Source organism: Oncorhynchus clarkii, chromosome 2 (assembly GCF_045791955.1).
Source record: "Oncorhynchus clarkii lewisi isolate Uvic-CL-2024 chromosome 2, UVic_Ocla_1.0, whole genome shotgun sequence".
Lineage (NCBI taxonomy): Eukaryota > Metazoa > Chordata > Actinopteri > Salmoniformes > Salmonidae > Oncorhynchus > Oncorhynchus clarkii.
In genome coordinates, this window is record NC_092148.1 from 82,517,505 (window position 1) to 82,531,826 (window position 14,322).

A 14,322-nucleotide genomic window follows, 5' to 3' on the forward strand; every position below is an offset into this window, starting at 1 on the left:
TTGAGTTTGGCTTATTGTGGTTTTATTGATCCCGGCAACACAGAACCAAAATGTCCCAGCTATTTGTCTGTCCACTAGAGATTACAGTCTTATACAAAACGAACAGCAGTCAGAGACCGTTATCTTTTTGTCAATACGACTTTACAACTGGAAAATGTTGACTTACCGTAAGCAAACACATCCTAAATATTAATTGAAATTGCAGTTATAAAAAAATCTTAATTATGTGCACTTCATCGCTATATTGTCACATACAAAATCTAAATGTTTCACTAATATATTTATCATGAAAGTTATATTTTAAAAAAGACCCCATATTGTCCATTTAACATTTAATTGTACAAATACCTACACATACAGTATATGACCTATTCAGATTGAACAGTGTAGGAAGTTGTCAAGAAATGCAGCAAACACACAGAGCCATGTTCTTCCTGTGGCAGAGCAGGACATGGCCATTTTTGGCTGTGTTTACACAGGCAGCTCAATTCTGATCTTTTGACATTTATTGGTCTTTTGACCAATCAGATCAAATCTTTTTCAATAATTGGGCAAATATCAGAATTGGGCTGCCAGTATAAACGCAGACAATGTCTCTGAACTGGAGGTCATCTGGCATACCAGTAGACCCATCCTTAGGCTTGAACAGGAATCCCCAGTGAAACCTAAGCTGGACCTGAGCACCATATTACTGGAGCTATTTCCTTGTTCCTGCTAGTTGTCAATAGTCCAGAGATGACTGACCGCAGCAGAAAGAGTTCCATAGACTATTTGAGTCTCAATAGAATCACAACCTTCTCACATCTCGCTTGCCCAATAAACATTGCCATTGGCACATGATATTCCCAAGCATAAAGAGTCCTCCTTCAGTGTTTTGTGTAGATAGGACCTGGAGATGAGCACCGGGGTTGTTGAACATCTTATCTCAAGGGCCCCTCTGTTCCTCCTGACCTAGTCCAGAGGCTCCTGTTTGATCCGGATAGTGGTGGTGGTGCCGATGGACTGACCCCTGTGGAGCTCGCGACACAAGACGTACTCGCTGAACTGGGAGGAGTCAACTCCACCACCACACGACGCCCTCATGCTGAAGCCCTTCTGGAACAACCTCTCCAGAACCTACAGGACAGACAGACAGACAGAGAGAGACAGACAGACAGGAGCTTTAGACATTTGACATTAGTTAATCCAAACTATTTGTATAGCACTTTCACTACAGGTATCAAGACCTGGTTCACTGCATAAAATAAAAGTACAAACCAAGAAACAAATACAGGAGGAAGGACAATTAAAATCATTGCAATCATACATTACAAGTATCTTTATAAAAGTGTGTCTTGAACAGGGATTTAAAAACAGGCACTGAATCTATAAGCCTGATCTCCCCTGGAAGACCATTCCAAAGTTCAGGGGCCCTAATTGCAAATGCCTGGTCTCCTTTCATTTTCAACCTAGACTTTGGAATGGTCAACAGTGCCCTGCCAGAGGATCTCAGGCTGCACAGTTATAGTGTGGAGTATGATATTGTTTGTTATATATACCCTCTTCCTTATACGTATGACGGATTTGACCTAGAACTACACAGCACCTGAACTTAGTTCAGCCGACAGCACTCAAAGAAAGATAAGCTTTGAGTTTAGAACTGGTTCTGCAAAGTGACTGGAGTGAGTCTATCTGCCATGTTACTGAGATTAATTTGAGTCTTCAGCATTACTGGATGACCTGATCTGCTCTGCAGTGTAAGATAACCGAGTTGACCTGGAAGGAACCACATAACAGAGTTGACCTGGAAGGAACCACATAACAGAGTTGACCTGGAAGGAACCACATCATAACAGAGTTGACCTGGAAGGAACCACATCATAACAGAGTTGACCTGGAAGGAACCACATCATAACCGAGTTGACCTGGAAGGAACCACATAACAGCGCTGACCTATGGAACTACATTACCGCCCATACCTGAACTGAGTTGAGCCTGCAGTAGCCGTTGAGTGGAAAACGGATAACATGTGTGGGGTCCTGGTTCCAGCCGGCGTTCACCGAGTTACACATGACGTCTCCGGTCTCGGGGAAGATCTCCTCAATGAGCACCTTCTCCCCGCTGAGGGCAATTCTCTCACCCAGGTCAGGGGTCACTCGGACCACCAGGCACTCGCAGGGCCGGCTCTTCTGGCCCTCCCGCTCTGTCAGCCAGCGCTCCAGCTCGCGGACCATGGGTGTCAGCTGGTAGTAGCGAGCCTCCTCGTATAGCTGGGGGAAGTCCTGCCATAGTAGAAACAAACACATACTGTTGAAGCAAGGATACATACTGTACACACAACACACACATGCACACATGCGCAAGAAAGCATAGACGCACCGACAAACACACACACTAATGTTCATAAACCAACTGGCATGGGTACAGCCTGGATGTCTGCTAGATGTGTTTTTTTGTCAGCCAACTGCTTTGTCATAGTCCGGATAGATAAACGTGTTTAACTTGATAACAACAAAGGACTTAACTAATAGACTGCCTGGAATCAAAGCTAATTTAACGATAATACACACACAGGGTTTGAATTTCAGGATACCCAGAGGTGTTGGGCACTATTGTAATATATAGTGCATTCAAAGTATTAAACATATCAGTAACACTTTACTTGAAGAGAACCTGAAGACGGCAAAACACAATTTCAACTCACACAGCCGCGTCCTCAGAGCATGCGCAGACCTGCTGGCTGGTGTGTTTACAGATATATTCAATCCATCCTTATCCCAGTCTGCTGTTCCCACATGCTTCATGATGGCCACCATTGTTCCTGTTCCCAAGAAAGCTAAGGTAACTGAGCTAAATGACTACCGCCCCGTAGCACTCACTTCCATCATCATGAAGTGCTTTGAGAGACTAGTCAAGGACCATATCACCTCCACCCTACCTGACACCCTAGACCCACTCCAATTTGCCCAATCGGTCCACAGACGACGCAATCGCAATCACACTGCACACTGCCCTAACCCATCTGGACAAGAGGAATATCTATGTAAGAATGCTGTTCATCGATTACAGCTCAGCATTTAACACCATAGTACCCTCCAAACTCGTCATTAAGCTCAAGACCCTGGGTCTCGACCCGCCCTGTGCAACTGGACCCTGGACTTCCTGACGGGCCGCCCCCAGGTGGTGAGGGTAGGTAACAACATCCCCAAACCACTGATCCTCAACACTGGGGCCCCACAAGGGTGCGTTCTCAGCCCTCTCCTGTACTCCCTGTTCACCCACGACTGCGTGGCCATGCACGCCTCCAACTCAATCATCAAGTTTGCAGACGACACTACAGTGGTAGGCTTGATTACCAACAACGACGAGACGGCCTACAGGGAGGAGGTGAGGGCCATCGGAGTGTGGTGTCAGGAAAATAACCTCACACTCAATGTCAACAAAACAAAGGAGATGATCGTGGACTTCAGGAAACAGCAGAGGGAGCAGCCCCCTATCCACATCAACGGGACAGTAGTGGAGCGGGTGGAAAGTTGTAAGTTCCTCGGCGTACACATCACGGACAAACTGAAATGGTCCAACCACACAGACAGCATGGTGAAGAAGGCGCAGCAACGCCTCTTCAACCTCAGGAGGCTTTAGAAATTCAGCTTGTCACCAAAAACACTCACAAACTCCGCCCACAACCGTAAGGCTCCCCAGAGGGTAGTGAGGTCTGCACAACGCATCACCGGGGCAAACTACCTGCTCTCCAGGACACCTACACCACCCGATGTCACAGGAAGGCCAAAAAGATCATCAAGGACAACAACAACCCGAGCCACTGCCTGTTCACCCCGCTATCATCCAGAAGGCGAGGTCAGTACAGGTGCATCAAAGCTGGGACCGAGAGACTGAAAAACAGCTTCTATCTCAAGGCCATCAGACTGTTAAACAGCCATCACTAACATTGAGTGGCTGCTGCCAACATACTGACTCAACTCCAGCCACTTTAATAATGGAAAAATGGATGTATTAAACGTTTCACTAGCCACTTTAAACAATGCCACTTTATATAATGTTTACATACCCTACATTACTCATCTCATATGTGTATACTGTACTCTATACCATCTACTGCATCTTGCCTATGCCGTTCGGCCATCACTCATTCATATATTTTTATGTACATATTCTTATACACACAAGTGTAAAGGGATGAATAAGGTAGTTTTTGTGAAATTGTTAGGTAAGATTACTTGTTAGGTATTACTGCATGGTCAGAACTAGAAGCACAAGCATTTCGCTACACTCACATTAACATCTGCTAACCATGTGTATGTGACAAATAAAATGTTATTTGATTTAAAGTACATACGTATTTCCTTCTGTTGAATGTATGTGATGGATTAATTTATACCAAATGTTTATCTCCACACAGAAAACATATCTGTACATCTCACCCCCCCTGTCTTTTCCCCTTGCATGCTCAATATTATGATACTATTGCAGCACACACGCACACACGCATGGCAAGCGGTACCGATGCACCAAGTCTGGAACCAACAGGACCCTGAACAGCTTCTACCCCCCCAGCCATAAGACTGCTAAATAGTTAGTTAAATTGTTAACCAATAGCTACCCGGACTATCTGCATTGACCCTTTTTGCACTAATCTCTTTTGACTCATCACATTTGATTTGACACACACACACACACACACACACACGACACTTCTGTTCATAACTACTGCGTGAGAGATAAAGAGAGAGCTGCTTATTTTTCCCTCTACATTTGCTCCAAACTGCTTCTGACATCAGCCATACACAGAGCTGCTACCCCCTCAGGCTCCTCTCTGTATCAAAGCCTGCCTCCTTAGCTCCCCTCCGTTCGTAGGCTTGAAGCGAGGGATAGATGTGTTTTATAAAAGAAGGCTCTATCTGCAGGGCACTTTAGTCATCCTGGGCAAAGCACAGAATAACACAGCTACACTAACTACAGAGAGAGAGAGAGAGATGAGTGAGATGCCAGATACACAACCACACACACATATGTAAGCACTCTTGCGCACGCGTACACACGCAAACACACACACACACACACACACACACACACACACACACACACACACACACACACACACACACACACACACACACACACATCAATTTAGCAAAATACACAGTGTCCCTGCTTCCAGCCATGCAGAATCGACCCCTGTAGGGGCCCAGGGCGAAATGGAGACCTGATTAAAGTGTCAGAAAGCTACAGAGTTTACACACACTGAGCGCTTATAGAGGTACACAGTGATAGAATGAAGATAAAGATGTGTTTCTGGGCACAGCAGGATAATTGTATGACTTTACAGTCATGTTTGCATTTGCCTAACCATCCTGAAATCTCTGTGAGAGATACTATGTTTGTAATTGTTTGTATGTGTGGAAATGAGGTGCCTCTGGTTCAGAGACTGTGTTAGCCCGCTGAACAACAGCCTAGTCATTAGCTCAAAGAAATAGCAAGTCTTCATGGCTATTGCAAGTTACCTTATTACGCGAGCATAGTTCAACCAAACCACCTTTGTTAGACATACAGTACATAATGTCATGTATTTTGTAACTCTTTGAGATGTGAGCTGGAAGAGAGCTGTCCTGTAGTGTGTACTGTACCTTGAAGTCCTCTGGGAGCAGTAGTTTGCAGGTCCTGAGGAAGCTGAGAATGTATCTGAATATGTCTCCATCCCTGTCGATGAAGTAGTGCTGCTTCAAACTGTCCAGTACAATGGGCTCTGTTCCATTAAACAGACAACTGATTCTGGAGAACAGAAAAAGTCAATGGTTGAGAGCTCTAAATTCATACTTTGAATCAAGTAGTACTTGAAGTATGTTTAGAGAACCGTAAAACGTGTTTCTAGTGTTTGATCATTACTTACATTGTTGCACGTTGTTTATTCTAGTATAGAAAATACTAAGGGTTTACTACAACTTCTGAATCACATACTCATAATGGGTTATTTACATTTGTCCTCTCTCTCTCCCTCTCCCACTCCAGAAATCGATGCCAACTGATTTCTATAAGCCCAGTTACTCATCTTTCTACTTCTCTCCTCTCTGCCTGAGGTGGTCCTCTACTCTTCCAGCAGGAGTGTCACCTCACAGCTCCAGGCTGCTCAGCCTTCTCTCTCTCTGCCTTCTCCACTCTTTCTTTGTCCTCCAAAAAGCAATTCAAATCTACCCTTTCTTTTCTCTCCAGCCTTTTCTCTCTCTTTTTTGCTAGATCTCTCAAAAATTATCATGGATACCAAAGTTATTGTTTCAACATGATGTTGTGTGGCTTTCTATAAGTATTCTAGTAATGTATCAGTCATAATGCAGTGTCAGTATGAAGCTGTCTATGAACTTGTATCGTTCAATAATATGTTATTTCTCATGAACAAATATGGTGCCATTTGCATCCCGTATTTGTATTTGTATTTATGGATCCCCATTAGCTGCCAAAGCAGCAGCTACTCTTCCTGGGGTCCAGCAAAATTAAGGCAGTTTAATTGCCTTACCTAGACTCTGGGTATTGAGTGAGAGCCTGGCGGTGCCAGATGCATCCTGTAATGGCCTTACCTAGACTCTGGGTATTTAGTGAGAGCCTGGCGGTGCCAGATGCATCCTGTAATGGCCTTACCTAGACTCTGGGTATTTAGTGAGAGCCTGGCGGTGCCAGATGCATCCTGTAATGGCCTTACCTAGACTCTGGGTATTTAGTGAGAGCCTGGCGGTGCCAGATGCATCCTGTAATGGCCTTACCTAGACTCTGGGTATTTAGTGAGAGTCCCCAGGCTGCTGGTGTACATGTGTCCTCCCACATCAATGTGGACCGGGGCATTGGCTTTAGTCAGCTGGGCAGGTGATGGGATGCCCTGGGCATTCATTGGAGAAACTGGAGAACGACTCATAGACATCCTGGACATACTCCTTCCCTCCTATAGCAACACATGGAAACAGATAGTCTTTGTATTAGAAGTGTGTACTGTATCTGCCCTGAGAGTAGTAAAGTGAAAAATAGTGAGATGTCTCATTTTCATTAAAGGCCCAGTGCAGTCAAAAACGTGATTTGACTGTGTTTTATATATATTTCCACCTGATGAGGTTGAAATAATACTGTTAAATTGTGTAAATTTTAGTGTAAGAGCTGCTTGAAAATACTGCTTAAAATTCCAGCCTGTTTTAGTGGGATGGAGTTTTGTCCTGGCTGGTGACAACACCATGCAGTAAATTAGTTAATAGACCAATAAGAAAGACCGTTCCAAACCTCTCTGCCAATAACAGCTAGTTTTCAGTTTCTCCCTCCCCACTCAGACCACTCCCAGACAGTCCTAGTAAAACTATTGCTTGAGAAATTGCTCTTTGCTAAGAAGCTATTTTTGTTTCTATCTTTACCATTTTAATTTAAAACAATCGCAGTAAGGTACCTCATCGTTACCTAGAAATGCTTTGATATTGAGATAAAAACGGCTGCATTGGACCTTTAAAGTTAGGCAACTGATGAAGTAATGACATGAAGTAGTAGCAAATGAGGTGCAAGACTGTACAGTAGTTTAGACTATAGTAGGGCTAGCAGCCAATCAAACTGTTTCAGAGATACAATAAGCATGAACGTTCCCCAATTAACATGAATACAATATTCATGGGCTGCAGACAGTAGTTGAAGTTTCCCACATTGAGGGAACAGAGGACATTCAAGACCCCAGGGCACTGGGCAAAGTGCAGCTTCTGGACAAATTGAAACAACCATCCCCCCACCAAGTCTCTCCATTGTACAGAGGTTCTTTGAACCATAAAGGTGAACAGGAGGTGGACTTCATTCAGTGTTTTGCCAGGGGCAAGATGCCTGGAGCTGCTGAGCAGAACATACTGAGTCCTCATTTCCAGGGTGTTATCTCCTCTGCTTAGCCAGAAACCAATATTATAAGAAATCGATTTAAAAAGAAAAACATTTCATGTTATAAAACCAAAAGGAAACTACATACATTTCACCCATATTTTCCCCATATTCTGAGATGTAATATTCCTTACTGTATCCATATTATTTCACACATGAATTCAATCAAGAACACATGTATTGAATAGAAAGAGAAACGAATAGCCTATAATAACGTTCTAAAAGCAAGTTTGGGCTTGATATACTCTAGCCTATTCCCCCAAACGCTCTCTCTTCTGACAGCACGGCAATAAACTGGGAATAACAATTTTAGGATGTAATTGGAGATTATATCAGTCACTGAAGTTTGCGTTCTCCTGCGTTTCGGTAAAATATAACAAATATGTCACAATCCACTGGTATCCAAATAGGGCTACCGCCGGTTCACTTTTCTTGGTGTGTGGAGTCCAAACGTTTGAAAACGTTGTGGTTTAATCACGGAAAATATTCACCAACGCAATGATTTTATAGAGTAGCTGTGTCTTTAAGATTCTACTGTAGTGTCAGACAGACTACATGTTCTCCACCAAATAAAACTACAAATGAAACATATTGCGTCCTTACCTGGGAGGACACGGATACAGAAGACATAGGAATCTCTTCTCCCTTCCGATTGTATCTCTGTTTATGTCAGTTGTGTCGTCGTTTGCTTTATATCCGTCTTTGTCCGAGCCTTGCTTTTTCTGATATGATGAATCCGTCGAGTTTTATGAGAAGAAAGCCAGTCCGTCTCTAAATAAAAGGAGGGCTAGTAGAATTCTTGCCCTGGGCTATTCAAACGCCCGAAGGGCAAGGATTAGTTTACAATAGAGCAGCTTTTTATCTATCGTCTCAACTCGTTTCAAGATGAAAATGAGATCCCCTGTTTCTTATTTCACATGTCTATTTGATTTTAAGATTTTACCAAATATATCGTGGTTTATTTCCAACGGAGAGCGGTCTGGTCTGCTGCACGGGTAACGGTGTTCGGTTCAATCTTGCTCCGTATCAGATTAGTGTCATAATTCACTCAACGGATTTACCAGTGTTAATAACTGGCAGTGTGTATTAAAAAAACATAAATGTAACTTGTTGATACAATGTCTACTAAAGGAGGCTACGGTCAATATCAATTAAACTATAAAATGATAGGTTCCGCTCAGATACGTCGCGCAGATCTTCTCTGTCCTGTAGTATTCTCTTCTCTGGCCCCAATCAGAGGTGTCATGCCCATAGGGGATAATGGGGCACGTGCCCCCTCAGATTTGTCCTGTTTAAAAAATAATAAAATAATAATTATATATATATATATATACACATACACATGTAACAGTATAAGTTTAAACCGCCCATACCCGGGCGCGAACCAGGGACCTTCTGCACACATCAACAACTGACACCCACAAAGCATCGTTACCCATCGCTCCACAAAAGCCGCGGCCCTTGCAGAGCAAGGGGAACAACTACTTCAAGGTCTCAGAGCAAGTGACGTCACTGATTGAAACGCTATTTAGCGCACACCGCTAACTAAGCTAGCCGTTTCACATCCGTTACACTCACCCCCCTTTTGACCTCCTCCTTTTCCGCAGCAACCAGTGATCCGGGTCAACAGCATCAATGTAACAGTATAATTTTAGACCGTCCCCTCGCCCATACCCGGGCGCGAACTAGGGACCTTCTGCACACATCAACAACTGACACCCACGAAGCATCGTTACCCATCGCTCCACAAAAGCCGCGGCCCTTGCAGAGCAAGGGGAACAACTACTTCAAGGTCTTAGAGCAAGTGACGTCACTGATTGAAACGCTATTTAGCGCACACCGCTAACTAAGCTAGCCGTTTCACATCCGTTACACACACACACACACACACATGAAAACACATATATACATATATACACATATAAATATATAAGATGTGTTTGTTTCTCTGTAATACTACTAGTCACCTATCAATTTTAGGAAGTTGGCTTTAGCCCACATAGGTTCCCAACTTAATTACTATTTACCAAGAAGCCATTTCAGGCTCTCAATCAAATTAGAGTAACTAGCTTGTCTAACTATCTTAGCTGGCATGCCTGCTCACATGGTAGACTTTAGAAAAGCAAGCAATAACTAAATGTACTGAATAAGACTAATTTCTTTCAATCCTTTAATCAGATTTGAGCAGAGAAGCATATTTATTTTCTTCTTAAAAATAACCACCAGTGAGGAGGATTCACAGTTCAATAGGTATGCTTAGATATGCAGATTTTTTAAATTTTTTTAAACTTAGAATTAACCACACTCATTACGGCTCTAGATTGCAGGAAAAGCTGTTTCAGGTGTTTGAAAAATGAACAATTGTCCAACTTCTGGACCGGACCACCACCCGGTTATTCTCACGTACTTTGTGCCCCATTCGATTTTCTGAGTGCATGACGCCCCTGTCCCCAATAGCTAATATTCTAACATCAAACATCCCCCTGGCATTGAAGCCAAATTACATCTATCGTCATGCATTATGCCATTGCAAAAGACCCCTTTCAGGTGCCTCCGGTCAAATGCACCATTTCAATTATTGTGCACTGTTAGATGGAGATGTTTGCCCCCAGCACTTGCAGGCAGATCCGTTTTACTCCTCAAACACAAGCTCAGTTTGGTACGCTATTGGTAACAAAATATAGGCCAATTTTAAATCTGTTGTAATCCATCAAAATTGGTCACAGCATGATCGATCCATATGGTCACCACTTTGTGTTCCATTGCACACAGCATTGCGCAGAGAAATTCCAAATGTTTGATTATTTGTGTACTTGTTTGACATTTCACTGCATTGCTATGAGCTAATAACATAAGCGTTTCGCTGCACCCACTATAACATCTGCTAAACTGTGTACACAACCAATATACTGATTTGATTTAGATTTGAACAGCTGTGATGTCCCTTTTTGCATGCTTAGAATATTAATACAATTGGGATAAAATATCTAAACGTATGGGAAATTGCTATACAGTATCAGTAACAAGTTTGGACACACCTACTCATTCCAGGTGTTTTCTACTATTTTCAACATTGTAGAATAATAGTGAAGACATCTGAACTATGAAATAACACATATGGAATCATGTAGTAACCAAAAAGGGTAGTCACCCTTTGCATTGATGACAGCTTTTCACACTCTTGGCAATTTCTCAACCAGCTTCATGAGGTAGTCACCTGGAATGCATTTCAATTAACGGGTGCCTTGCTAAAAGTTCATTTGTGTAATTTCTTTCTTTCTTAATGCGTTTGAGCCAATCAGTTCTGTTGTGACAATATAGGGGTGGTATACAGAAGATAGCCCTAAGTTCATATTATGACAAGAACAGCTCAAATAAGCAAAGAGAAACAACAGTCCATTACTTTAAGACATGAAGGTCCCTCAATCTGGAAAATTTCAAGAACTTTGAAAGTTTCTTCAAGTGCAGTCACAAAAACTATCAAGCACTATGAAGAAACTGGCTTTATGAGGACCTCCACAGGAAAGGATGACTCAGAGTTACCTCTGCTGCAGAGGATAAGATCATTAGAGTTACCAGCCTCAGAAATTGCAGCCCAAATAAATGCTTCACAGAGTTCAAGTAACAGACACATCTCAACATCAACTGTTCAGAGGAGACTGCGTGAATCAGGTCTTCATGGTCGAATTGCTGCAAAGAAACCACGACTAAAAGACACCAATAATTAGAAGAAGACTTGCTTGGGCCAAGAAACACAGAAACAGTCCAAATGTGAGATTTTTGGTTCCAACCGCCGTGTCTTTGTGAGACACAGCAAGTGAACAGAGGATCTCCGCATGTGTGGTTCCCACCGTGAAGCATGGATGAGGAGGTGTGATGGTGCTTTGCTGGTGACACTGTCAGTGATTTATTTAGAATTCAAGGCACACTTAACCGGCATGGCTACCACAGCATTCTGCAGCGATACGTCATCCCATCTGGTTTGCGCTTAGTGTGGCTATAATTTGTTTTTCAACAGGACAATAACCCAACACACTTTCAGGCTGTGTAAGGGGCTATTTGATCAAGAAGAAAAGTGATGGAGTGCTGCATCAGATGACCTGGTCTCCACAATCACCTGACCTCAACCCAGTTGAGATGGTTTGGGATGAGTTGAAACGCAGAGTGAAGGAAAAGCAGCCAACAATTGCTCAGCATATGTGTGAACTCCTTCAAGACTGTTTGAAAAGCATTCCTCATGAAGCTGGTTGAGAGAATGCCAAGAGTGTGCAAAGCTGTCACAATGGCAAAGGGTGGCTACTTTGAAGAATCTCAAATATAAAATATATTTTGATTTGTTTAACAAGTGTTTTAGTTACAACATGATTCCATATGTCTTATTTTATAGTGTTGATGTCTTCACTATTTTTCTACAATGTAGAAAATAGTAACAATAAAGAAAAACTCTTGAATGAGTGGATGTGTCCAAACTTTTGACTGGTACTGTATACAGCACAGATATACATTTCCCATATTTTTAGATTTATTGTCAACTAGTTTTTCTCAATTGTATTAATATTCTAAGGATGCATGACAAAACATTTTGAGAGCACACAACAAAACAATATCTGAAAAATAATCATAGGCTAGCCTAACTGAACCATTTCAAGCATTGCCCAATGCATTTCCTCTCTTATGAAGCTATGGGTGAGAAGGATGGAATGGACATAAAATACATTGCTTTATTAATTTCCAATGTATTTTTTACATGAAAGTCATGTGTTCTCTTCATCGGTTTAATCAAACTAGGAAATAGAGCAATCCATACACACAACGTCTGTTCGACACCAAGACTCCAGTGTTAAATCCTGTTATTCCATTTGTTTTTGCCCCAGGGTGATGCTGTGCATGTGTCTTACTCTGCATTAGTGCAAACCAACAGAAGGTCTTGATTCTGTCTCTGTTCCAAATGGCACCCTATTCTCTATATAATGTACTACTTCTGACCAGATCCCATAGGGCTTTGATCAAATGTAGTGCACTAGATAGGGAATAGGGTGTCATTTGGGACATACAATTCTCTTTTTACTACTTAAAAGAAACCCTGCAGTTAGTTCAATTAGATGACGTATGAGAAAGATGTTTTGAATTTACAGATTTAAATAGCTGGCAAAGTCACCCCAGGCACTGGCAGTTCATTTTCTTAATTTATGAATTTTATGCTGAATGTCTGATGTGAGGATGTGGAAAGAGAAGAAACAGATCAGTTGTCTTCATGTCCTAAGAGCTGATGGCTCAAATGAAATATATCTTCTCATTTCCTATGCGCCAATACAAGGCAGCAGAGTGCCCCCCTCCAGACACTGGGGGGAGGGGGCCTGCAGCCCCCCAGGGCTAGGGGAGTGAGACACGGCTCTATTGTACACGGAACATTTTGAAAGGAATTAAAACTGTCATATTTCTGTCACTTCCTTAAACCAGATGTGGAAAAACAACAAATAAATGTTTTGTTGAAGTGGCTTGTTAATCGAGGTAATGGTGCTTGAAAACCCAAACAAAAATATACATGTATATTGGCAGTGTTAAGGCTAGGGGATTTAAATAATTTGTCATACAACACTTCTGCACAGACATGTAGAACAATTGTACATTAACTCTTTACACTTAGTGTCATCATCTGTACTGTAACGAGGCCCATATAATTACCCAGATAACCTCAAACATATGTTTCAATGTACATTACCAACAGATTCAAATATCATGAACCGTCAGATACATCTAGAAGGCCATATGTGATGAACCGAGATGCCACTCAACTCTATATATTTTCCCTGTCCCTTATTTTCTGTGTTTCTGTATTTTAGAAATATATTGTAACAAGTCTATTGCATGCAAAATACAAAACAAGTAAAAAGAGATATCTTGTTGATTGTTGAGAGGATGTTGTATGTAGGCTGTATGCCAGTAAATAAAAGTGCATTTGACAAAGTTTGACAAAGTACATCAGTTTTAACACTATAAAAAGCGTCACGACTCGGGCCTCACGAGTGGCGCAGAGGTCTAAGGCACTGCATCGCAGTGCTTGAGGTGTTACTATAGAAACAGGTTCGATCCTAGGCTGTGTCACATTCGGCCGTGACATGAGGCGGGGCACAATTGGTCGCCAGCTTGACGGTGTTTCCTCTGACACATTGGTGCGGCTGGCTTCCGAGTTAAGCGAGCAGTGTGTCAAGAAGCAGTGCGGCTTGGCAGGGTCGTGTTTTGGAGGACACATGGCTCTCTACCTTCGCCTCTCCCGAGTCCGTAGGGAAGTTGCAGCGATGGGACAAGACTAGAGTTAGATATGATGAATTTGAGAAGAAAAACAATCTGTACAACCTATGCTCAAAGTAATCACATCAAATCATAATTGTAACCAGACATAAATAAGAAATACATCGGTGTCTGTAGTGCTTA

General features: G+C 42.4%; 1 protein-coding gene across 2 annotated transcripts; it reads right to left on the reverse strand.

Annotated features, from left to right (window-relative positions):
- Positions 1 to 317: 317 nt before the first annotated feature.
- Positions 318 to 9,112, reverse strand: LOC139382816 (BTB/POZ domain-containing protein kctd15-like). Of its 2 annotated transcripts, none has more exons than XM_071127039.1 (5): positions 8,491 to 9,112; positions 6,753 to 6,928; positions 5,625 to 5,769; positions 1,959 to 2,261; positions 318 to 1,116 (listed from the first exon to the last, which is right to left on the reverse strand). In XM_071127039.1, the coding sequence occupies exons 1-5, from the start codon at positions 8,515 to 8,517 to the stop codon at positions 952 to 954; spliced, it is 816 nt and encodes a 271-aa protein (XP_070983140.1). In that variant the 5' UTR covers positions 8,518 to 9,112; the 3' UTR covers positions 318 to 951. The 2 variants fall into 2 exon arrangements, with proteins under 2 accessions (XP_070983140.1, XP_070983150.1); XM_071127049.1 differs by having other exon boundaries at positions 326 to 1,116; positions 8,831 to 9,077.
- Between the last annotated feature and the right edge of the window lie 5,210 nt (positions 9,113 to 14,322).